Here is a 26,984-nt window from a genome sequence, read left to right on the forward strand (position 1 = left end):
GGTGAGATGTCTCATTTGTCTCTCCCCCCCTGCGCCCAGATTGTTCCCAGTTCGTCTCACTGATGAGACCACAGCACCCCAAGGTCACAGAGTGGGACTGATCTGCTCCCATTTCCTACTACTGCAATGACTCAGATGAGGCAGCTATATCACTGTCAGCAGCAGCTCATAGGCTTGGCGTCTCTGTCAGTGGTGGTTGGACCTTGGGCACCTGCGTCAGTGCTCAAACCGTGGAGCCCGCTGAATAAGTGGGCCCACTCACTGCTTTTTCTCGCCTGGGAGGTTGTTGTGCAATAACGCACAAGGAGGGTGGGAGGTGGGGGGAGAGTCCCTTCCAGCTGTTCGAGCGCATCACTGACAAGCTGGTCGGTTAACAGTGAGCCCTTTCGCGTACGTCCACCGCATGTCCAAGTGGGCACTGATCCGCATGACAGATCACCGCCTCTGAAGCAGCCCTCGGGTTCAGGGTTTGCCCCTCCTGGCCAGCACCAATCTGAGATGGGTAGAAGGAGGGGGCGGGAAGGTTAGTTTGAAGAGGGCAGAGCTTTGCGAGAGGACGCCGATTTCCCTATTATTTCACCGCTGGAAGAGAAAAAAAAATAAAGATCCAAACCCAGTGGACAATAAGAGCTGAGGGAGAAATCAGTCGGACCAAACGTCAGAACCTCATTAACTCCGAGGAAAAGCAGCCGGGAGAGAGAAGAAACAGCAAGAAGACAACCTTTACGGCTGCTGGTGAGCTTCTTCTTCTTTTTTTCTTTCTTTAATGCTAGTCATAAGGTTACCTATGGTGTGTTTCATGGACCGTGATTTGTCAGGTGTCGCGCATGCCGCTGTCAGGAGACTGGCTGGACGGGGTTGCAAATGTGCTTAATGGCAATGTTTCATTCACATGCAACAACTGCTGTTTGTGTAGCCACCGCAGTATAATTGATGGTTTAACAGGTCTCCCTCTCATGCTGAATGATGCTGATGTGAGGATGCGGCGCTGCATGCTTCAGTGTCGCCTGCTGCCGTCAACACTCGGCCAGGCTGTCCAAAGTGCGGTTTGACCGGTGTAAGCAACAAATGTGTTTTTCTTTCGTTTGAACTGCAGTTCAGACAATGGCGGGGGCTTAAAAGCCTCTCTCCAGCTTGACTTATCCGGACAGTCAAACGGCAACACAATGCGACACCGCGGCTCGCGCGGTGATTGTTACTTTTCCGTTAATGAGCAATTAATCGATGGCGCGCGTGATGTCTCCGGTAATAAATCCGCACCTGCACCGTAACTCCAGCCTCGTGCTTTGACCCAGCGTGCTGGAAATCCCGTCACAAACACGCCGCCGCAACCAGTGACAACACTGTTGAGCAGAGGCTAACTTAACCTTGAATAAAACCCCCGATTCAGCGAAGGGTCTGGCAGCTTTCAGCCCCCCCCCCACGGGAGCCTTGTTTGTTACATCTCCCAGAACTGATCAATTCACCTGACGCCGAAAAGCATATCCATGCTGCCACATGCGTTTCATTGAAGGGATTTGCTCCCCTACATAATTCAAACTCAGTGTAGTTGTGGGTTTTGCTGTAGCAACCAGGAGCCATACGATTGCCTCATTTAACAAAGACCCCCCCCCCCCCCCCCTTTGAAAAATCTGTTTGTCACTCTCTCCCTCTTCATCCCCTCACCCCTCCTCACCGTGGTGACCATGCATGGTATGTAGTGTGTTGATGGTCACATATGCTGAGCGATGCACAGCTGGAATGACATTTCTATAAATCCGACCCAACAGCTTAAATAATTCAAATCTTCCCCAAACATCTCAGTCGTTGCAGAAGAACATGCCCCCCCCCCCCCCAGGAGAAATAAAAATCACGTTAAATTGGGTCAATGCAGACTCCACAAAGACACACACTCTCAGATTTACTGTTGCATTGTCGCTGTTTGTTGCCCAAGAAGAAACAGGGTCACACAAATAGGCAACAAATGGTTTCAACCTTGGAGAAGTGTTGGAGAGGGTCCCTAACTGAGCACCAACGCTATGAAAGATGATTATTCTTGATGTGCACAATGTGGTGATTGGCACTTTTCCAGGCAGGATGTTTATCAAATGAACCTGTTGGTCCTGCATATTTAAAGTGGAAAGGTAAAAAGGTGTGTGCATGGGTGAGTGAGCCGGCATCACATGCAGACACTTCACATCAGGATATCTCATTAGTCTTCACTTCGTCTTTTCTTGCTTCTCAACCCGCCGATGTCAGAGGCCGTGCTCTGGTCTTAATTACTGGACATCATCCAGATCGAGGTTAGAAGACATCCTTTACGCTGAGGACGATCTTCCACTTTCTGCTCTGCAGTTTGCCTCGCACGTATTAAGGAGTTCCTCCTCTGCACATCACAAATTCATGTTTTTACCACACCTCTCATTTGATGTAATGCACAGTCATCTGGAGCTCCTCACAGCCCTTTTCCCCTGCCATCTCGCAGTCTGCACGCTACACGGCTCATAATGCGATGGCTCCCTGGACTCATCAGTGTGACCACAAGTAAATGACTTTTCTCAGCCAGTTTCTTCATCTGTTGAGACACACAGAGCAGAGAGAGCCCCCCCTTTTTCACAGTAAATGGCTGCGTGGTGGAAGGGAAGCAAACTCAGATTTATTGTCCAGCAGGGAATGTGTCAGCGAGAGCAGATTTTGTTGAGGGAGAAGGTGTTATCTTTTCCGCGACTTACAGATGGATGTGTTGTGCTTCTGTGACTTAGTGAACCTGCTGCATCTGAAGTGGCGTGATTAGAGGATCTGTTTGTGATTGCCATTCTTTGGATTCTTGCATGCAGATGCAGTCAAATAAAACGTGTAGCAAAGATAGAGGCAGATTGTTGCAGGGATTAGCATTTCTATATTGTTCCTCGAGGCACAGTAAGGCATGATGCAGTAAAATGCAAAGTATCTAGAGTGATTACAAAATAAATGAGGGTAATGTCTCCCAGAGTGTTAAGGGAAAGCAGTCTTTTTTTTTCTACGGGAGGCAAATGTTTTGTCCACAAATGAATGTTAGTGTTAACAATATGTTTTGGAAATTATTCAAAATGCCAAATAATGGCGTCGCCTTCCACTGCCGTTCATGTTTGCAGTTCAAAAAGCAGCGAGCACACACACGTTGCCCTACAGAGAAGCTTGTTTTGGAGATGTCAATATGTACTGAGATCCACCACACAGCTCAAGTGGAGATAGGACTAAGGCATAAAGCTACTGTCTGATGATGATAATGATAACAGCTGACAGGAGGTAATCACGAGAGCCCTCTAAGTATATTGAAGCCTCGACCAAGATCATGTCAGTCATGGCCAAGAGGCTTTGAGGGAAATTTACAGCTTGGATCCACAGGGGCAAAGATGATGAGAAGTGGAACAAAGCAGGAGAATGAGAAGAGCATGCAGGGTGAATACAGACAGGGAGAGAAGGAGAAACATGTACTTCACTTATTCAGCACAACCAAACATAATTCACTGGACCAAGTGAGGGAAGTGAACATTTTAAGGGTGTGGAGTGCTTTTGCATTACTGAGAATTTCTCGATATATTCACGGCTTCCAATAATTTCACTGACCTCATTCGTTCGCTGCCTTGGTGAGATCCCATCATTTGCCCATTTATGTGCAGGAGAGGAGTGAGATTAATCACTGAAGCACCATTCAGATAAGAATAATGTTACCTCCAGACGGCCAGTGATTCATGATCATGATTCTGTGATTGTCACTATCTTAATCCTGCAGAAAATTTCAGCCACATCTGTAATTTGTTACGTAAAGACCCCACAAACAGATGAGTTGTATTACAGCGTTTTGGCAGGGACAGAGGGCTCCTGACAAGAACGATCTCATGTGAATACACATCCCAGTAATTTAGGGACTAAAACTGCTTGCCAAAACTGCATAAAATATTTTCCAACAAGTACATTATGTGCAGAGCAAATCATTGACTATTGTTTGAAACACTGGTGGAGGTTGTGCCACAGTTGCAAAGTTGAGCCGTTCAAATTGATCTTGTTAGATAATCATTGAGATTAGATTTGATATTTAAAAGTGTATTTGTATCTGGCTGCAGACTGCTGGTCTTAAGCGCTTTCTGTGGGAGTAGAATAAGCACAAAAATGAAGTAAGAAATCCTAATTTGTGCAACATTTTGCACAATTTAGTACATTTGCCTCTAAATGAATTAATTCATCCTCTAACAATACCTTCACTCTGGATCCATTGTCACCACAGATGTTCTAGTTTTGTCTCTGACACTCCATCTGTAGTACAGAGGAATGGAGGAAATCACTCTCACAGAATCGTGTTCTACAAACAAAAAAAGCAAGAAATCGAAGATCCAGCATGCATTTAATTGAAGATTGTCAGAGTGGAGCCAATCTGCATGTTTGTACTGTGGCGGCAGACTTTGAATAAAACTCTGTTTTCATTCCACAAGTTTGGTTTTTCCCCCAAGATGTTAAATCCATATGTTACTGAAGGTTGTAGAAATGATCATACCACCTTGCTCTTGCTTATTTTCACCTACTCTACTTAATCACATGCGTCTTTCTTGGTTCACTGAGACCTTTGAGGCTGACAGTCAAAATCTCTCCGATGTTAGAATCTTCCAGGAGCCTCAGGCTTCATATCAGGACCGGCTGCATTGGAGATGCAGAATGTCTGCAGGCCCTTTGAAATTCCTAAAATGTCTCAGATTGTATTAAAGACATTCAAGACCTGAAATGGTGTTGAAGAGAGATAAGCGCTGTATTTAAAACCGGAAAACCTTTTAAAACATCGTTTGTCCAGTGAAGAATTGGCCCAGTCATGCACTAATTTGGAAGCAAAGCGTTAAATGTTGGACTTTTTATTGAAGTTGGCAGAGGATTAAGAGGTATTTTAGGCCTTTCAAGTCAAAGACAATGACCGGTCAGATTTTGGTCCTGATCCAGATAAGTTGAGAAACAACGCTTGAAGGTTATTGGACAGCAGGTGCATATTTTGTGAATCAAGCAGCATGGCACAAATTGCAGTCAAGTGTGGCATGTGCAGAGGGAGTGGCGGCGCACTTCTGGTGTTTTCGCGGCTGCAGGCACACTGGAATAAACTATTAAACCCTTACATGGTTGCGTAACCTCCTCTACACGATCCAAAAAAAGTTTTTTTTTCTCTATAACAAATTTCAATCTCTCATTTCTCTACCTCAGTTGCAATAATGATGCTTCAGACACTACTTTCGTCACACAAGAGGATGTGCACAGCTGTTGTTGTCTCAGGATGTTTATAGGGGCTTGAGTAAATTCCATGTGTCACAAGAGTCCTGAGGACAGCCATCCCAGCTCACCTGGCAGAACGTGTGCCATTCCTGTCTGGGCTCTTTGCTGCATGTCATCCACGCTGTCTCTCTCCAGCTGTCACTATCAAATAAAGCAAATATCCCAAAAAAGGGTGTCACCTTCGTCAACACAGATTAAATCTAAGTGCAGCAGCTGGGGAGATGTTGGGGACATCAAGATATAACCCCAGTTTGTTTTGCAATATTTAGGTCCAACCTGATGTTGCCTTACAGACCAAAAGGTTATCCCAATCTCTTCCACAAAGAGAGGCATGCAGCTTATTTTAAACACTGGTGTCAGATTGGTGCATTCCTCATATATAATATATATAATCAAACATGCAAGCAAGAGCAGAATCTCACTCACCCTGCACTCTCATATAGATTGTGTCTCTTGAGTTTGTGCTGTTACCTGATTTGGTTCATATTATAGCTTCATATAATCAAAAAACATGCAGGTGCCAAAGGCCCAAAGCATTTTTATCTAACTTTTGTTTACTTCAAGGGATGGCACCGGCCTCAAGATAACATCAGATACGACGGGAGGAAATAGTGGTGACAGTGGAGCTTAATCACAAACATTCATTCCCAGGTCCCAGCTCTTCACCCGTGAGGATTCACTGCTGTTGTTTATCTTATGGCATAATGAATAGAATATGTTTGTGTTTGGTCAGACAAAACAAGCAGTTTGAAGATGTCACCTTGAGCTTCAGGTAATTGTAATAGGCATTTTGCAGAATTCTTACATCTTTTCGTTCAAATCAAGATCAAGATTAGCAGATTAATCAATGATCAATCTTGCCTGTGCAGTGGCAGGTTTGTAGTTTGAGGCATGTTTAGCAAGTCAAAGTGCATTTCTGCACAGAAATCAACAGCTCTCTTCTTCATATGTAAGCACTGAGACCATAGTATTGTTCTTTTTTAATCACAGGCTGCCAGATGATTGTGGGCATTTTAATGTGTGTGCTGTTTGGCCACTCTCATGCTGTCTCAGCCTACTCTGTATTGCAGCAGGTACAGCATAGAGACGTTTCCTCCACAGAGATTATTTTACATCACTATTGCATTGCCATGCTCAAACATGGTGTAGGTGTGATGATAGCTGCTGAAATCTATCTTTTAAATGCACAAGGGGATTTTACAGTTTAAATTACAGCATAAATTGTTCCTGTCAAGAACAAAAACTATCAGATTTTCTGCATTTGCCACAGGAAATCTGTTAGTCAAGGTTAAAATGACTGACTAACCTAAATGCCTCAATAAACAGAGGGAGTCATGGGGATAACAAATGCAAAATATTCAGATCAGACAAGGCAGCAGGGATGCAAGAAGAATAAACATCAAAGTTGAGCAAAAAAAAAAAAAAGCCTTAATTGCGAAGTCACAATGCTGGAAGCTTGTTCATGAGCTCGGCGCCCTGACAGCAACAGCATGGTCACCTTTAGTCTTTAACCTTGACACAGAAACTGTCAGGAGGCTCCTGTCTGAGGCTTTCAGGCTGCACACAAGGGTCACAAGGAATCTTAAGTTCAGAGACATGTTGGGGTCAAGTCATTCAAAGACAAAAACACATTAGCAGTTCTAAAAATCAATGAGAAAGAGGCACCCACCGACAAGATGCTTAAACAAGCCTCGCTGCAGCATTTCTGAGCATGCTGTAGCAGCTTCATGGCTAAGGCAGATAAAGAAGGCATTGCAGCACTGAAGCAGCCACTGCGAGCTCACAGAAAGCCAGTAGAATATCATTTAAAGATCATTTACTGATTCCTCTCAACTGTGAAATATTCACAACTAGTGGAGAGGTAATAATAAAACATGTTATTCTCACATTTTTCTGACCCCAGAAGCCCTTTTATGAGGAGATAGTGCTACTTTATTACATTTGATAGACCATGAAAGCGCATTGTAGACCCTAAACCTGCAGAAAATATCATTCATATAACTCTGGCTTTACCTGCCAGAGGAGCTTTTATTAGCATTACAGTGCCCCCTGCTTGAATGTGTACTGTCCAGTGTCACTGTTGTCAGTTTGTTCTTCTCTCTGCTCCAGAACGCATGCTAAAGAGGAGCATGGAAGCTGATCTTTATATTAAACAGGATGAGTGACTATCTTTAGTAATTTGATGTGCACGAATGTAAAGAACAAACCACAGACTAAAACTAAGGCTGAAAGGATGACATTTTTCTGCAATCAGCAGGGATGCCATCCTCCTGTGATATCGCTGAGCTGGACAGTCAGAGCTTGGCTTTTCCTTGATACATATCCATGAACATCACGAGTACGCGAGCGGACAACTCTGTCGGACTCTGACACCCACCTTGAATGAGTTTGACTGCATGCCAAGAATGTGAACACAGTTCTCTGTGAGGACAGGGTGACTTGCAGCAGTGACTCTGTCCTGCTGTAAAACCTGTCACAGGTTGCCTTGGAGAACAGGGACGTTTTTAAATCAAAACAGCTGCCGCTTCATTTACTTTCGAGCGACTAATCAATTCAGTAACTCGTTGCAGCTGTAATCTTGGCTACATGCAGCATCACCATATAGTTCAGTGTGAGTAACATTAGACTATGATAAATATTGCTTTCAAAAGTTTGGAATCACTCGTCATATTGACGTTTTTCTTCATTCCATCAGTAATGGCTCTTTCAGCATGGATTAAAAAAAGCATAATGGAGACACCAGATGTATGTTAATAGTTTGGGCCCAATAAGAAATTCAATTAAGTGATTCAAACTTCCATGAAGTTGATGTCTTCATGATATGAGAACACCGTTTCCCCATTTCCACCATTTTTCGCCCCCAAGTACCCTTCGATTTTGAATGCTTTCCAGTGGCACTAGATCATTATTGAACCATAACGGTGCCATTGGATTCCACATATTTTGGGAACTCGTTTGTCTTTGGCCCCTCTGCAGTCTACTGAGTGGTTAGATTGAACAGGTTTAAACTGTATCTGATATTCCCTGATCCAATTGCAATAGTGCCAACCTGAGACTAACCTTCTGCTAAGGTTTAAGAATAGCTTTGCTAAAGCATTGCGCCTGTTATTTCCAGCATTATTATGCACTTGGAACCTGTTCCTTGTTAAATGACCAATTACCAGTCTTTTCCCTCTGACTGGTGATTTCTAATGTTCTGAATGAACTGTTGCACAGAGGTATCTTTGTCTCTTTCTGCCCTTTCGGTTGTCTGGTTGAACCATTGTAAAGCATTTAGTTCTGCATGTACAAAACATCACTTTTCTTGCAAACCCCTCAGACAAAATAACATCTATTTGTCGAGGACTTTCTCTAATCTGAAAGCATGAAGGACCATTCATAAATGTACAGTCCTCCTCTCAGCCATCTGACCGCAGCGAATCAAGCTTTTGTGGCAGGCGATTCCAAACCTTTGAGTGGTAGTGTATACTGATGGTGGAAAAGTGTTATGAGGATGATTTTATCTCTTCAGTGTTGACACTCTCTGGTTGTTTATGATCGTCCACTTTTTTTCTGGTCGCTGGTTGACGAGTTCTATCCATGTGAGGATGTAGCCATCGCTGGTCAGTCACTTTCCAGGTGGTAGCTACATCTTTGCTTCCATTTCAAGTAATTTCAAGGCTTCCTAAACTCATATAGTTCAATTTGCCTTCAAGTTTCGGGCATTTTCAGCCTAATTGTATTAAAATTGGTGTACTATAGTTGTGTGGTTCCCATATTTCAAGGTGCCAGAAGTATTTGAAAGACATTAGTGGTTTGTTTACTCAGATCTCAACTCAAGTATTTCACATTTGGCGTAAGCATGTAAAAGCCTTTTAAAAATTCAGGAGCAAGTGGGATATAAAGCTTTGTTGCCATATAAAAGTGAATTTAAAGGTGGAGTTATTTTCTGTCTTAATATTGCCCGTGTCCGCTGGCTGTCCTTGTGATTTGAAGGCTTGAATGTTGCCTACCGGGCGCACGCAACACTAAACTGAAATGAGCCACTGCTCCGTGTTGAGTGTTGTTGTTTGTTGTGTGTTGTGTGCTGAGTAACGGTCAGGGTTTTCAAGAAGTGAGCTTGCCAGTTTTCAATAATGGATGAGGAAAAAGAAGCAGAACAGCCTGAATACAAACTCTATGGAAGCTATTGTTGGATTTTTACAGGCCTTGAAGTCTCATCAAAGAAAGTGCATGGAAATAAACTGTCCTCAAGCAACACAGCAATTCAGATCCAGTGTCTGTGCTCATAATGTCCAACAATTAAGAAAATGACAGCAATGAATCATTTATCAAAACTCTCACCATCTACTTTCTGCCAATTGGTGAACTGATGAATCATTGTTTCCTGCTGTAGTCGCATCTGACTTGGAGTTTTCTACTGATTGGTGATGATTAGATGAGCCATAATGTGTGTTTAACGTGTCATTTTTGGGGTATTTTTTTGGTGATGAGGTTTTTTTTTTTTTTTGTTAAAGATGAAAGCATTGTTCTTTAACATTACCAGTAGACTGCTGTAAGTTTCAGCTGCAACATGAGACACGCTGGTAGGCCATGAAAGACTTAATAAACTGCAGAGCCTCCTCAAAAAGCACACAAGGAAGACACTGTCACTAAGAATTCAGTACTCCAGTGCATACTGTCAACATGTTTTAGTAAGTGAATGTTATGGAGCGCTGTCAGAAACACTTGTGCTTTTTACTGCTATCACATTCCATACTATTTCAAATATTGTTGTTTTTATTGTGTAGATCCCAGCAGCCCTCCAAGTTTCCTTTTGAACCTGAGAACTTTGAAACATTCCCGTCTTTGAACTGGCAGGAGAGAATGATAAGAACATTATATTCACTGTGAGCTGTGCCTCAGGAATTGAAAGTACTCGCCACTTTGTTGGGAGCATCGGCTGCCGTTTATTTTCAGACCAGACTGTGATCTTACTAGTTTATTGTATATGAGTGGTACCAAAATAAATGAAAGCTACCTTGCCTTTCAGAGGCAGATGAAAAAAAGGGGAAAAAAATCTGTGCACTCACTGATGATTTCTGTAGAGTTATTACTGACACACCGTTTTCCTGATAAATGATTGCTCTGTGTATCTGTTGTGTGTATCGGGTATGAGTATGCTTTCTTTCCACCAAGTCTCCTTAGAGAGTGATGCTATTCAGATGAACCCTATGTGATGCTCACAAGAATAAATCATAAAATAACAAATCAAATAGCTCAAACGTATGATTTTTATCCTTGTGTATCATTTTGGCTCCTTAAGCTTTTTCAAAGCAGCGACGGCAGGCATCAGTTCAACCTGGTCCTAACTCTGAGTCAGTAAGAAAGTTGTCTCAAAGTTGTTAGTTACAGTCAATTCACAGTTCAGTGAGTCTTGACTTTGATGGAGTATTAAGCTCAGTGAAGGCGTCATAGTCATGCATCTCTCATAAAATCCAAGTGAGGTTTCTGCATATTTTAGCCGTCCACCTTAGCTTAAAGGCACGTTGCTTGTACAACCCTGATTTCAAAAAAGTCAGGACGCTGTGTAAAAGATAACTAAAAATAGAATGCAGTTATTTGCAAATGAACCGTTCATACCCAATCATGACACTATCACCTGTTACCAATGAACCTGTTTACCTGAGGAATGTTCCAAACAGGTGTTTTTGGAGCATTCCTTGTTGGTTGTATGTTGGCTTGTCATTCAAGTCAAGTTTGTCATCGTCATGTTTACCTCTGTTTGCACCACAGAAATTGTGTGTGTGGCTGGCCACATTTGTAACCTGAAGCACACTCACCAGTGTGTGTCCAGATTGCAGGAGTACTGGAGCTTATCAGCCTCACACTCCACTGCTGCTAGAAACAGAGTAGCATGAACAATGCTTAACTGAGTCTTTCTCACCCCACCGGCAGTCAGTCACACTTGTTGTAGTTGTGTTCATCACGGCCGCTGCCCAACCAGCAAACTCCACCAGAGTGATAACTTGCTGCACCAGCAGTCATAGCTGCTTTGATCACCAGAATCACTCTCACCACAGTCTGTCAGCCTCTGCAGCAGCAGCCCACACAGAGCATCCAGAATTATGCTCATCGCAGATACTCAGACACACTAGCCACAGGTGGGCTGCTGTAGCCACAGTCCAGCTAGCCAGCTGCAAAGAGCTGCTGCTTGCCGTGATCCGCCATGGTTGCAGCTAGAGTTGCACTCGCCCTTGCTGCATTCAGCATCGTTCTCGCCAGAGACGTGCTTTCCTCAGCCACAATCAGTCATGCTCACTGGAGTGCGACGTAGCTTGAGCAGCTGGCGCTATACGCTACACGAGACCAAGCAGCCATAGTTGGAGTCACACTTGCCAGAGGCGTCCTCACAGCTGCCATCATTCACACTAAGTGGGATCCTACCGGCCACACAAAAAGCCCCAGTAAACATCTCATCTACAGAGACTCACTGCAAGACCCAAAGCTGATCACAGCCCCCTTCAGACTCCCACTCACCTCATTCCACTGGAGGAAGAGCTGATTATTATCTAGACCGCGTAAAGGTAACTTACATGGTGAAGGATACTGCAAAAGCTATGAATTTATCTACGTGTGTTGCCGGATCAAATTTAAATATGTCTTCTAACCGTCTGTGTGGTGTAATAAGAAGGTAATGAAACTTGATGTGTGCGCTGAGATTTGTGGAATTCACATTTACGCTGCGTAAGGTCCTTTTTGATGGACTGTATCTGCTCTTCCGATAAGATTAAATATTTCTTGCAAGCCTAATGTATTTCAGGGAAGAACACCATCAGTAATATCCCTCCGTGTCACACGGGGAAATGGGTGGCCAACTCTTGCCTACGGCATACACGCCCACATATCTGGCTGAGTGACGATAAGTTCAAATATGAATGGCCTATTTAAAATTCAGTCAAATGAAGGAATTTGTTCAATATGTGGACATTTATAATAACAGACACGACACTGAGTCATTCGTTGAAGGTGTCAGATTGTGCTGATTCACTGTAATTCAGCGCAAATTTTGGAATTTTATTTCAAGCTTAAAATAGATTGCATATTTCTGCAAATGCATATGAAAGGTCCAAGGGTGCTTTAAAAACTAAAAACCACTTACTTCTGGCTTATTTCATATTTACTGAATACATCATTTCAGTCAAGCATTTGTCACATTTATTGAAGCTGTGCTGCCCTCCGACGCAGCTTTCACACATACAGAAGGAGAGATTTTTCGTAAAACTTACACTTTCCCTGTAATAAAAGTGACACCATTTTCAGGCAAATCTGAATTTGGGCTTTACTATAGTAACAGATCAGATCAAATTGATTTCCAGAAATGGGAGCTTGCTAGCTTGTTGCCTTTAAAACTGGCTCCATTCATCTTCAAGTTGCACCTTATAGCTCATGTTGTTATATTGTACATCCTTGAACCCTTACAGTATAGCCTTGTTTGGATAGGATAAGAAAACAAGAACGCTCATTCAACACAATTTCCTGCTAAGTGGCAAAGACAAGCCTATAGAGCTTCAAGGTGAACCACAGCATGGATGTTTGATTTATGGTTTAAATTATTCTGTTGGGCCAGTCTAGTGTGTGTGCTGAACTCCGGTGCTCTTTGTATGGCCATTACCTGAGAGTGAAACCTTGCATTCCAATTACAGTTAGGCTATATAGCTGTCATTCACGTTAGTAATGACTATAGCTTCTACTTACACTGAATCCCCACCATACCCATGAATACCTTGCCTGTTAGTGTGATCGATAGCTACTGATCAAGCCACTTCAGAGACACACTCTTACGTTGGAAGATTCAGCGGTGTTGTATAAAGACCAACAAGACTCTTACAAAAAATAGGCAGGATGTTATTTGCAAATTAATAGTGGTATGCATGTTCTAAATTGGTTTTCTAATGTGCATACCAAGGTGGATCACAGTAGTCGACATTTACCAGGATTCAGGACATCGTTAGCTCTTCTGTACTGTAGCTTTACTCGGAGTTTTGCGGTAGCAGGATCAAAATGGCACATTCTAAAATATTTCAAGGAATCATTTGGGCCAGTGTCATTGCTTGATAGATCATGGTTTTGTTGTCTAGGGACCGTGAATCAGTCCATTACATAGATCCTGAGATATTCCAGTGGATAAGTGGAGGCTCTGACCTTCTGGGGCGCCAGAGGAAAAGCACCCAAACTCAGGAACGAACATGACTTGGCTTTATCCTGTGGGAATCAGACATAAAATATCTTGTTAATCCAGATAAAAGTGAATGTGAGTCTGTACCAAAGAGGTGGACTGACTGACTGACTGACTGACTGACTGACTGACATTGACATGCCCGAGACTACGCCACTAGCCTGGCTGAAAAAGATGTACAAGGAGGACCAGTGAGTAAAGGTCCAGAGGGACACCTGACATGTTCATGCACAGACCATCTTTGTTAGCGTAGTGATTCGAAGTGATATGTTGATATGTCTTTGATTGATGGCAGTGACATGGAAGTCCCATCAGAGAATAAACAGCCCGTCTCATGTTCTTGCACTGGTGAATCTTAAATCTTAGTGAGCCACACGACTCAAAGGACAAGATGAAACTAGACAGATGTTCGCCATGTGTCCTCTTCTCATTTCTAACCCTGCTTCTCTGCTGACTTTGGAGGGCTGTCAGCCAGTTTTGTGAATGGACTGTTGCACTTAAGTATGAATGCTGTTACATTTCGTAGACTCACTTTGTGACCTGGAAAGCCATGATTTAAGTCAGGGTAGACCAAGTTAATGGACCAACTACCAAATGATGCCACTGATGTATTTGATCTTTCCTGTGAGGCACAATATAACTCAAGTTTGTTTCACTGGAAATGACCTTGTGAATTCCATTGATAAGTGCTCCTTTCATGTGTTCGGACCAATCAGGCAGTGGATGCTATTCAGTCCTTCGCCACTTAGCAATACCTACCTATTGGCTATAAAAGAAAACATACAGTACATTAAGTTAAAGGTTCATTAGAATAAGAAGTAGATTTCAGAGTATTTTGAAGGAGCAGTTGGAAAAAGTCTTTTTCATAGGGTTTAAAAGCCCCAATGTGGCATTGAGGGTTCATCTCATTAACAAATCTAGAAAGCGTGAAAGTTTAAATTGCAGCGCTGCTCTTGCTTTTGGGTTCATCTTGAAATGTCCTGTTAGCAATGTACTTTATGGGATACTAAATATAAAAAGTGAACAAGAAGGTAACCTATCTGTACAAAGTGATTCTTCCTTCATAATTTATTGCTTCCTGGCTTGAAGCCAGTGTTCCTTTGGGAGACAAATTTGATGGAGCGATGACTCAACGTCTCGCATAGTGGACAATGGTTTGTTCGTAGTTAAGTCATGGATATGTTTTCACTCCATAAATGACTTTACACATAATTAGTGTGAGCACATAATGTCATCATGAGTTTCAAATGATTTATTATGATAAGTCTGATGACTTGTTAACATATTCCTGCATTTAGGGGACTAAAGATGGATTTTAGTGTAAAATGCATCTATTTCATAGTGACATTCCCTCATAAATGATGTGTACACACAAAACCATGCATACGTCCTCTCCCACTCTCACATAAACTGGTGTTTATGGAGGAAGACATGCATACCTCATGCAAACTTCAGACTAGTTTTCAAGGGATAGCTGCAGGTGAAATGATAAGGTGGACATGAAATATAAGAGAGAGATGTTAGAGAGGTAACCTTAGAGTACAGCATTGTCTAGGTTGCTTACCAATAGACCTTTGATCATCCCTCTGATGTGTAAGAATGGTGACTGGGATGTCACCACGATGATGGTTTACAGGCACGTGATGAGTTCATGACATGGGTGCTGTAGTGGCCACAGTTGTGTGTAATAATTGGGAATGGAAATGAAGCTTGTGCACAATGACTGAGATTTATAAAATGGAATCAGACGTATCCGTACAGCTTTATAAATCGAATGAACAAAATGTGCATGCATGTCTGTCTTTGTGCGTACACACAGTTATACATCTTGCTGCAGGGGTGTTGGGTGTGTGTTGGTTGTGTGTCTAACACACACCCAATCCAACAAAATCCAACATTTTTAATTGCAGTCAGACTTGAGGTCAATGAGAGTCCCCGAGCAAACTGTTTTTGGTTCATACTTATTTCAAATAGCTTTTCTCCTGAATTTTACATCAAGAGACTCGTGCTTACGCTGGGGTGAACTCCCACTGTAAATTCCAACAACAAGGGGCTGTATGGAGCCAGCCAACCCTCCAGGCCTAGAGCAGTCCACAAAGCACCTCACAAGCTGAATTCTTCCAACAGACCAGTGACATGGCTAAAAATGGCTCAGAAAATGAATCCAGGGAGTGATCAGCAGGTTAATCATATAATAATTACTGCCATGCAAACAAGTGGAACATGCTGTTCTCCATGAATAATGCAGGCGGCCCCGGGGCCAAATAGTGGGGGTGCATCATTGCTTCAAATGTGATTTGTCAGGTGATAACTTAGACACCAGCGGCCTGATTTTGACAACACCTGAAGGGATAATCTGGGGTCCAGGTGCAGTATGGCCTCACTCACCTTGAGTCCTTTATCATTATTATTAGTAATAGTATTAGTAGTAGTGATAGCAGTAGTAGTAGTAGTAGTATTATCCCCCCTTTTTCAGTGTATCTAGAGCATCATATAGTCCACAGCAAATCCCTATGTTCTTTCTCCACAGTCTTGCACAGTATTGCATGCTGTATCCATTGCATGCTTTCCATGCCACACGCATTTGTATTCCCAAAGCATCCTCGCAGCAGTAGGCTCCTGTTCTGACCCGCAATATCATTCCTTGCACACAACTGAGCTGTGTCAACGTCACTGTGAACTGATTGGCTAAACATGCGTGTCCATGCAGGCAACTAGGAAGAAGTCTCACTATGTTGAGCCTTAGTCTGTGCTGCAGCTTCTTTGTAACTTGAAGTCATCATCATATGAAGTGTAATCTAACTCCAACACATTCTTATGTTCATCAGCAAGATGGCAATCTCATTTTGTTTCGGATTTACTGTCCTTTGCCGCACTGCATGATAATTGATTCTTAATGCACTCTTAATACTTTTGCTCTAAGTATGTTTTAATGGAATCAACTGCAGAAATGTTAACAATCACAGATGTGGCCTGATGAAACTGTTTTGACATTTTAGTGAGTGGATCGGTTAATATTTTGCAAAGAATGTGTGGAAGACATTCACCATATGTGAAGTGGTTGTTCAAATCTCAAATCTCTTTTTGTCATAATTTTTCTTGTTTTGTATCTTAAAACAAAAAAAACATGGGTCACTGCAAAACTAAGATTGAACCACTGATGCATTCCCCCACTACATAATGTCCTCTTCCAATGTTCACAGCTTGTTTATGAATGCCAAGAACACAAATCAGCACTTGCAGACACAGACCACATACAGTATAGTCCAAAACAAATACTTCTATTTGACTCTGACTCCTACCACCAGCACCACCACCTATTCTCCCAGCCCCATATCCCCACTACCCCCCCAGAAGGACCCCAGGTAGATGATTATTACACATAGCATCTGATCCTCACCAACATAGCCCCCCAGAATTCAGCCCCACAGAACCCTCAAGTGACACCATGTCCAATAATGATAATGTGTGCTGTGGTTTCCATCTGCAGCTCGTCATGCTTTCAGCTGCTGTAAGGCCAGCATCGCTTTGGCGATGGGGATATATCAAAATTGGTGCTAACATTTAATATGTGTGCTGGATACAGCCTCACAGGTTCTGATAAAAGCTGTGTGTTGTCACAACAGAGGTCTCCAGCTTAATGGAAATCCACCATTAATGCTGTAATATGTGACAGTTCTGTAAATTGTACCGTACACCTCCCATCTCAATCCCTTCCTTCTGGTGCCCACTTGCTCTTATTGTAAGCCACTTTGGTTACCCCTCCTAATGGGCAAAGACTTTGTTCCAGCTGTAATCATAATCCACTGAGCACATGCAGAACTTGTCACAGTCTGAACTGAGATATTAATTTCCCCTCCATGTGGGGCCCAGCTCTGCTGGCCATGTAATGCTATCAGCTTTGAAGGAATCTTGTCTGGTTAAGCCTTTTTCAAACGTTCTGTTTGACATCTATTTTCTCGCTTAGACTTTGTTTTTGCTGATGGTGCGGGAAGCATTGCAGGGGAGGGGATGTATCTTTTTTAGTCTAGGTGCCTCCTTCACTGTCAGCATGCTCAACTTATGGGCTGCTGCTGGTGTAAGATAATTATCTGCAAATTGGATATTTTAGTCCTGTTCTAACTATACAATGTATATATATATATATATATATATATGATCAGTCTAAAATTCTAATTAAAAACAAAAAAATTCCAATAATAAGCTGACAGCTTTTACGTATAAGGTGGTTATCATGTCACCTGGAAAAATAGTAATGTTCATGTTCATAAATTAACTCACAAACCAGCCAGAACATTATGAACACCTGTTATGTGTATTTCGCCGCTGACACTGAATGGAAGCAGGAGAATGTTTGTATCTAATTCAAGCTGACTTTGAACCCAGAGGATGTAAAAGCTGCTTTTTGAACATGAACCACTGGGCACTTACAGTAGGCAGCATTAATTGTATTGTGATTTGTTTTTTTTTTTCTTCTCATTCTCTTGTCTTGAGCAAACACCAACTTCCTTCTCTTGCTCTTGGTCCTATAGCTTACAGTGTATGTTAGTCCCAGAACCACTGCTAATAATATTGTTCTTTTTTCTGTTATTTAATGATGATGTTGAAACTGCATTAGCAGAGCATTACTTGAGCCTGCTGCCGTTTCTCCTCTAACCATGATTTTTGTCCCATTCCCACATATGGCATTTGCACTTGCATCCCTCAGGTCCTCATAAACAAGGACTTATATGTCTTATATTTTTCGTTCACACTGTATCGTGGCCTATTTAGGTCGCTCTCATTATGTGAAATGCTATTTTCTGAAATGTAAACGAAATACAAACCAATGTCAACTTCGTCACTGGGATGAATGTGAAGAGTCAACAGCATGCTATCTGAGTTGTGCAGGCATTAAGCTGCAAACAGTGTAACAAGGCCTGAGGTAATACATGAGCACAGGTGGTGAGTGCTAGAGAAGGTATTGCTCTTCACCAGGAATCCTTGATGAACCCTGACAGATTTCACCTACAAGGCAGACACCCTGTCCCTGGCCTAACAGCTGCTGTCCAGTTTTTGTTTTTTTGTTGTTTTTTTAATTACTATTGTCTTGACTTGTATGCAGATCTGCAGCAGTTTGATGTTCTGTCTCTAATTGCAAAAGTCACACTGATTTACATGATTATTCTATTTATCTGATCAGATCTCTTCCTCCCAGCAGCGTAATGAATAGCAGGGACAATTGCCTTATTACAGTAGATTTATAATAATAATATGTGATTTCAGCATGGAACCATATCCGAGGTATTTTCTCAGTTCCACTCTTCCGATTGGAATTAAATGAAAGAATAAGTGATTGTGACCTGTAATGGAAAATATACTGTGAATAATGGTATGCATCCTGCAAAATATGGGCTTTTTTAATCAGGAGGGTCATTGTGTCAATGGATTACAGATTTGATAAATGGATATCAGATAGTGTTGATGCAGCAATATCTATGGAGAATTCTGTGCTCTGTAACTAAGTAAGCATTGCAGATCTTACCTATTAGCAGCCTCACTTTTACATGTGAAAATGGGGAAGGAGTAATGGGTTGAAATAGATACTACAGGCCAGGGAGCGGTCATATATAAGACCATACCCTCTGCATGGTTTTATGGAAGCCAAGGTAGCATGTCGGTGGGTTTAAACATTACACCACCTGCAAGTACTTACAGGAATTTGCACTTCTCTGCTGTTCCTGTTATTGTTTTATCACTCGTCTCTGGTCGGCCGTCGCAGCCTTGATGGGAGCTTAAGCCCCTGAAAGCCTTGCCTTGTCAAGCATCACGTCATATTCACTGTCACATGCACTGTATTGTCACCACCCAGACCTCGCTCTTGTGCTTGCAGTTTACATTTTATTTTCGCAAAAGGTTTGAGCTCCTTCTGAACGTCAAATCACAAATGTTTAAGGGCTGTGACAGTGTTTTACTTTTAACCACTTTGGCCTCATTTCGGGGAACCAGATTTCTGTTTTTCCCTCTCGACTGTCATGTAAATTTACTCGCGCAGCATGAAAAGTCCAAGTCTATCTCTGTAAAAATAACTCCATCTGGTATGTATTTTTTATTCATTTCTTTATGCTAATAAAGGACTCCTGTGTATTTTAATGTGTCACTCAGTTTTACACCTCTGTAAATGTGCAAAGGCAAGTAAGCTTTTTTGAAGTAGATCCTGGCGAAACAAGCTAGTAAGAGACCTTATTTCTTCCAGATTCCTGCCAAGTTTAGCACTAATAGATACATTTATCAAGTCACTTCACCTTAAATTCAGACAAGATTAAATATATTTAGCTTTGATCAAACTGGACTATCCGAGCCACTCGAGCTGTTTCATTCTACAGTTTTATATAGTTCCTCTCAGCACCTGTGAACAGTGTACTTCCACTGAACATTAGTCAGCCAAAGCTTGGCACAGCAAAATGAAAATGACAGCCTGGAATTTATCTTTCTTCTGCCCTAAAAACAGCGGCAGAGCCTCATTGTCATGTGATGCTGTGTTCATAATGGATCCACGGTATCTCATTACATGTCTGTGAGGAGCAAACCCAAATCTAGACAAATTATCACTGGTGTAACATGATAGTGATGAGCCCCAGTGGAGAGAGTTTTGCCTGGCAGCTCAATACATTGATCATCTGGCAATGATGAGGCCTAATGATCATATTAACGCTCGTGCCCACAGTCCCAAAACAAAGAAAAATTGTCCTCACTCATTAGGTCCACCTGTGTTCTCTGTGCAGGACATCGTCTACAACAGTGGGTCCCTTTCTTGGCAGATGTGCCCCCACTCTCAGATGAGCTCGAGCACCCCATCATCAACACCACATTCCTTCCTCTAAATGTGGTAACTTGAACTGATTTTACACTGGAAGGTATTCAACAAATTGGATATTGTTACTATTTTCGTACAGTTTATTTGTCAGAGTTTACATGGTTCTGTCCATTTTGTAGCCTGTACTACCTGTCGGACTGTCAGAAGCAAGATGTTTTAATCATTTGTTTATTAGCCTCCTTGAGCTATTTCAACTGAGTAAATCTAATGAGTTACCTTTAGCTCATCAATTCACCTGTTATGCATCACTTTTAGCTATTTCACCTGTTATCCATTGCTTTTAGCTAACTATTCCAGATGTTTATCAATTACTTTTACCTAACTGCGACACCTGTTTATTCATTACTTTAAGATAATGTCATGTCTAATCTAAAGCTAATGTTTCATTACCTCAAAGTAACTCTTTCAACTAGAATTCTTATCTTATTATTTGAAATGTTATCCACGTTTGGCTATGTAGGCTATTTCAACCGTTGACTGTATCACTTAGGTAACAAGTTCAAGTTTTTTATCCTTGGTTTGAAATCACTGATTTACAAGAGACTTTTTTAACTCAACTCAACCTTTGTTAGTGTTATTTGCTCATTGTTCTGTTTCAATTAAGTTTAGCAGAAGCAGCTTTGAAACTGTATCGATCCTCAGCAGCACACCTTTTGTCCTTTTTTTGAATTTCCCCGCTGTGGGATCAATAAAATCTTATCTTATCTCTTATACTGAGTACAATCAAACGGGTGAAATTCTTTATACATATGTGGTTAAATTCTGCACCACAAAGATCACTGGTAGATGCTCAGTGCATGACCGTCACATCAAACCAAATGTGACAGGATTTAGGGCTATTTTTAGTTTAACAGGCACTCGGATTACATGGCTATAGAGCTGTGTCCTAAATTCAACAATTACTGCAGTCGACAGTGTTTATTGGCTGATGAGGTCCACAGCTTTTTGTCAGACGGTAGCTGTTCCTCGACACCCTGTGCAGTAACTGCAGCAGGGGGATTTATTTGCATAGAAAACATGGATTTTATAATATTACAGTTTGAATTTCAATTTCCTTTAGGTCATGAATGATAGCCAAGCTATAAAACTGAATGAAAAACCAAATTGTCCCCGACTGACGTCCTTCCAGGAGGAAACTCGGCCCCGCCACTTCATATCTGACCACTTATTATCTTTATTGTTGAACAACTCAGTCTGCACAGTCATCCAGTCAGATTATTCAGCTAATTTCCACCAAAGGCATTTATAGCCTTTTAATTCTGTCAAATGTGATTACATTACTCATAGCATATGCTTTATTCCCTGAAAAGAAATAAATAAATAAAATAAGCTGACAGTAGAATTGAAAACAAATGTTAGAAGACTGGGAAATAGAGAGTGCTTTAGCTCTACTGTCACCTTAGGCAAGCTATTTTTAATTTGCTAACAAAAGCACCATGTCTGTTTTCCCTCCCTTCATATTCTCCGTTTCAAGCACAATCTGAGCCCCAGGGACCGCTGAGCCCTTCATTTGCATGACAGGTATTGGTAAATCGGGTGGAGAATTGTAGACGGCGGCCGGCAGCCAGTCTTTTAATGCCTGTTTGTCTCTTTCTTATAGAAAGGATTTGCTGACACTTGTAAGAGTGCTGTCTAGTAAGCTTTCTGGATGATTTTTCATTGCAGCTCTAATTGGTGTTGTGTTGAAGAGACCTGGGCTGAACAAATAGAACAGAGATCCAACAGGAAACAGGACACATGACGGAATGACTAATGAGAATACTGATTAATGATAAATACTGACTAATGAGAATATTGACTTTATCGTTATCGTACTGTTTTTGTTTACGGGGAACATTATTGGACTCTCCCAGTGTCTGTGCTGCGTCTCTTTAATGAGAACTTAGCCTTCCTTTCAACCACCGCAAACTATGACTGCAAGTGATGGAGCTACACTGACTGAACCTCGAGGCACAGAGGAATCAACTCATTTTCCAAAGATTTATTCACCCAGGACATTTAGAGCCTTAAAGACGACACATACGCAAAGATGATCCCCGACTGAGTGGAAGTGACTTGAATAGGTGGCAATATATGTCTGGAAATTAGCATTGCAATTTCCAGACAGACATTACAGGACAAGGAAATCATACCTCTGGCTCCAGAGGGCATCCTGTAGTCTTTATGGAGAGCATAAAATCTTTTCTGGATAACGATCCAGGATTAGTTTTAACATAAACTCGGTTTTCAAAATGAGGCTGAAAATACTGACGTCTCATTTGATATGTGCCGAAAAACGAGGATCTCAGCTGTCTGCAGCTTTCTGTTTACCAGCATTTGTTAAGCAACACAAGATGGGTTTAATTTGACACAGTCTGGGAGTCGGTCTGCCCGGGAGCTTGACATTTGTTGAAAAGGAGATGAGGTCTGAAATTATGAAAAGTAACATTTCAACTCATTTGCAGTTTAATTGGCTACATTCACGGTTTTGTTTTTAAAGTGGCTACTCAAGTGCCTCAGTTTTGGATGAATGCACGTAAATTAACCTGGATACTCTCATATGCAGGTTGTAGTTAAAATTACCTGGAAACGTTCAGCTCGCAGCATTTACTGACTGGGAGCGTCATGATTTCTGTCCATGTTACAGAAGTAACCCACTGTGGTATTTGTCAGCCAAAGGAGGACAGTTGATCACACAGGAAATGGATGGATCGAAGCTTTATTTATGGCAACAGGGCACTGGTTAATAAATATCTTTACATCGATAACACCCCATGGCTCTTGTATTTATGAAGCAGGATGTCAGTGTATATTGATTCTTGTCATCCCTCTTAAGTGCATGTGATTGAAATTGTCAACATGTTCCATTGAATATTTTTTTAAAAGCTAATAAAATAAATTACTGTTGAATTATATTTTCCATAAGCTGTGCAAGCAATGGAGAACATTTTATGAGCATTTTTGTGACTGCACACGGCCTCAGTGGCCATCTCCATCCATCAGGAGCAACACAAACAGTTTTTTTACTTCTTGATATCAGATTATTGTAAAAACAGTCGAGGCTTTCTGAGCTTTTCTTCCTCTGCAGCTTCTCTGCAGAGCATGCAGCAATCAGGACGTGTTTTATATGACACTCAACGACAAGTTTTTACCTCTAGCTCACCTCAAAATATCTCATGATGTGGGTTACACACTGCCGAGAAATCAGCAGCTCACACATATAAGACATTTGAAAATAATTGGCTGGTTATTCACGGGCATCACTGCCAGTGCGAAGACTTATCCGATGTGGATCGTGACTTAACTTGGTGCTCAGCTACAATCAATATAAAGAGGGCTTCTTTAAAGTGGTTTCACCCTGGAGCCATCACAAGCATACTATAGAAGGACGGTCACAGTTCTTAACATTGTTAGTGCAGCATCCTCCTGCAACACTAACCTGAAGTGCATCTTTACAACCATTCATTTGTTTTCTCCTCCTGTAATGATCAGTGCTCAATGGCAACACGGAGAACACTGATTCCTCCCCCAGGAAAGCGTTTGATCTTCTCTCTGTATGCCGGCAATAAATGGGGGGGGGCTGAATCTCACAAAAGCACAATGAAAGCCTTTTAAGTACGACACAGCTGCCACGTGTGTGTGTGCTCGAGTGGCCGTGTAACTGCAGCACCTCACTCATTTAGCTTCTTTTCCAGCATCTTCCTGGTTATTTTAGGCTGCGTTCAATAGCAGGCACGCCAATTTCTGAGTGCATGTATTTTTAATGAGAGGTCAGTTAATCTTTCTGTAAACTGCCAGGCTGCAACCTCGTTGTCATAATTACGTATAATTACTGTTCCAGTAAAAGGAGTCTGTGTACTGCTGTATGATGTTTATTCCAGGGTTTTAAGTGATGTATTATCCTGGTAGTGCTTAGTCCAACTGGGTTTACTGTACTATTCAAAGTCCAGGAGCTCGTGAACGACCTCACCTCTCATGATTAGACGACAGACACCAGCACTTACGATGAGTGGATGAATGAATGTAACAGTACTTGCATGTCTTCGGTTCAGTTTGGTTTGGGGATATTTAGGTGGGTTATTCAATATTTCATGTATTCTGTTTGAGGTGGACTTAATTATTTAGGCCTGCATCTGTGATGGTAATAGTTAGGTATAGATACATTAGGGACTGTAAAAAAAATTATTGGTGTTGGGAAGTGGGGGGAGCACTCCACCTTATGCTTTACTTTTTTTAAAAAAAGGTGTTTTTGCTGTGTTTTTTTTTTTTTAAATATATATCCTTCCCTTCAGAACACTTCGAAGAGGCGTAAAACCAACACGGTTTGTTTGCAAATGAATGTGTTCTGTTTATGTTTTTCACAGCGTCCAAACTTTTTGGGATCTGGGGTTGTCACAAAATTCTTCATAAACATTCCAGCCTCTATCTTTGAACCAGGAGGGATTAAATAGCAAACAGATAACATCGCTGTCAACTTGAGCATCTTAATATTTTCACCCAATGCACCCAAATTATAAAACTATATTTGAGATCCGTTGTTCGGCTTTTGATTCTGAATCAACGTCCAGACACGGTGACCAGGTGCATTTTGGATCAGCGGCTAGAGACTCAGAGGGCGAGGTTTCCTCCAGACAGGTGTTCCAAATGGCACGCCGGCAAATGTCATTACCCACGCTAATTATTGGTGGAAGAGTCTGCTGCTCACTGAGATGCAGGAGAGAGGGAACCAGCTGTGTGTGCTCGAACACTGCACCACCTCATTTGACGCACAAGGTGATTTGATTATACGTGAGAAGTGACACCTATAAACAAAGCTTTAAGTGTCGTGATTATTCAGTCAACTATGGAGGGGCTGATGATGATGATGATGATGATGATGATGATGATGACGATGTGTGGTGTGTGTTCAGGACGTCCAAGGACTAAAAACAGCATCATATCAGTGACGCCCCACACTAAACAGACACAGTCACCCTGTGTTGTCTCTTCACTTGCTGTATATTATAAACAACCTGCCCCCTCGCCCCCCCTTTTCTGAGTCTCATAAAGTTTTTGATTTATGTCACGTCATAAAAAAGTCTCGGTATGATGTTGATTGTTTGTTAGGTATAAAAATGTCAGTGTATTCGTTTAAGACCAAACAAAATCATCAATCATATAAATCAAGAACATAAAGCAGTCAGGGGTTGGAGGGTTGAGCAGGGCGGCATGCTGCAGCTGAGGCTGGAATGAATGATTAGAAATCAATTTGTTGATCATTTGATGGCCATCATTTTTGCATTTACCTGTTTACCAAGTCAGTCATGAGCCTCACGGTGACACCGTCTCCTTCCCCCTCCTGTGTTGTTTCTACAGGAGTCTTCTGTTTAAACTGATATGGCTGCTGCACTTTGGAAGCCTAAATCACTGGACCTGGGTTTGTGGACCTTCCTCCTGCTCCTCAACCTCCTTCCTGAAACCAGGTACAATGACACTCTGGATCTCATCTCTCCGTCTTCCTCTGTTTGCTGTTTACCATCTTCTTTCCTCTCAGCCCATTTCATTCCCTCCCGACTCTCCTGTCGACGCCTCGGTGATGTGTTTTGTATAATACCTGTATTAATCAGGCTCAGTAGACACTGTAATCCAACCGACTGCATTAGAAGCAAAAGTTCATCGATATTATAAGCAGAGAAAAAGCAAGAAACGTTTTTTCTTATTATTATTCTTAGGGTCTCAGCTGTGGCTGTCAGTTTGGCAAATGAAATAACTACACCTCCATCATGGCGCTGACATAATAAACTGCAGGACTGCCTTGGGAAACCTTTAACATTGAATGATCAAAGAAAGAGTATTCTGCTTTTTTTATTCTCCTGCACCCTCACTACACACTTTTTTTTGCACTCAAGGACTTTCACTGTGACTTTCACACTTTTGGATGAGGATTAAAATAGACCCCATGCCACCTTGTCCTGAATTAGGCCAAAAAAGAGCAAACAGAAAGTATCCTCTCGTCTCAGTGTAGCTTGTGGTCTCTTTTCCTCCAGTCGAAATCTTTACCGACTGCTGAACTAATTTGCATTGTGCAGCACACCACAACTATGATTGTCCATTCACAGCATTTTCCTGCATCCTGGGCACATTTTTCAGTTTGTATGTTAAGAGTCAGCAAAAAGAGAGAGAGAGAGAGAGAGAGAGAGGAGTTCCAGGATGTCGAGGAGTCATTCTAATCGCACTCCTTGTAATTTCAAACGAAAAGATTGCACAGGTTGCCATGTTAGCGTTGTTGATAAGGTAGGATGTTATGGCAGGGAGACGCGGTGGAGTGTAAATCACTTTAAGATTTTGCACGCTAGGAAAGGCTCAACGAACCTGGAAGAAAGCAGGCTGGGGAAAGAAATCAGAACAGTGTGACAGGGATTAGCCCAGTTTGCTTTGTCATTGTGCCACTTGGCTCTCCTTGCTTATTAGGCGCACACAGCGCTTGTAATTACATATATTCAATGGAAATGCGTGGCCAGGCGAAGGTGGTGGCCAAACCCGGCAAGAGATTCTTAAAAGAATAGGTGCTTTGACTTTACTGTGCCTTTCATGCTCAACCACACTGAGTATGTGGTTCAACGAAACAACTTGAGGACAAACATGCTGTTGACACAGTAAAGGATGCTGCTGTATACCAGTATACTGCTGCATCCTTTACTG

The 26,984-nt window shown here is 41.9% G+C and overlaps 1 protein-coding gene across 3 annotated transcripts in view; it reads left to right on the plus strand.

The window, feature by feature from the left end:
• The first annotated feature begins 342 nt into the window (after positions 1 to 342).
• Positions 343 to 26,984, plus strand: part of gabra3 (gamma-aminobutyric acid type A receptor subunit alpha3) — an 89,817-nt gene continuing 63,175 nt past the window's right edge. For 2 of the 3 annotated variants that reach the window (XM_076750451.1, XM_076750453.1), the window contains exons 1-2: positions 343 to 735; positions 25,659 to 25,765. In XM_076750451.1, coding sequence (XP_076606566.1) covers positions 25,680 to 25,765 — 86 coding nt within the window. In that variant the 5' untranslated portion in view covers positions 343 to 735; positions 25,659 to 25,679. Of the gene's footprint in view, positions 736 to 20,251; positions 20,365 to 25,658; positions 25,766 to 26,984 lie in introns of those variants that run through there. The other variant, XM_076750452.1, reaches the window with a different exon arrangement.

Source organism: Chaetodon auriga, chromosome 15 (assembly GCF_051107435.1).
Source record: "Chaetodon auriga isolate fChaAug3 chromosome 15, fChaAug3.hap1, whole genome shotgun sequence".
NCBI classification, from domain to species: Eukaryota; Metazoa; Chordata; class Actinopteri; order Chaetodontiformes; family Chaetodontidae; genus Chaetodon; species Chaetodon auriga.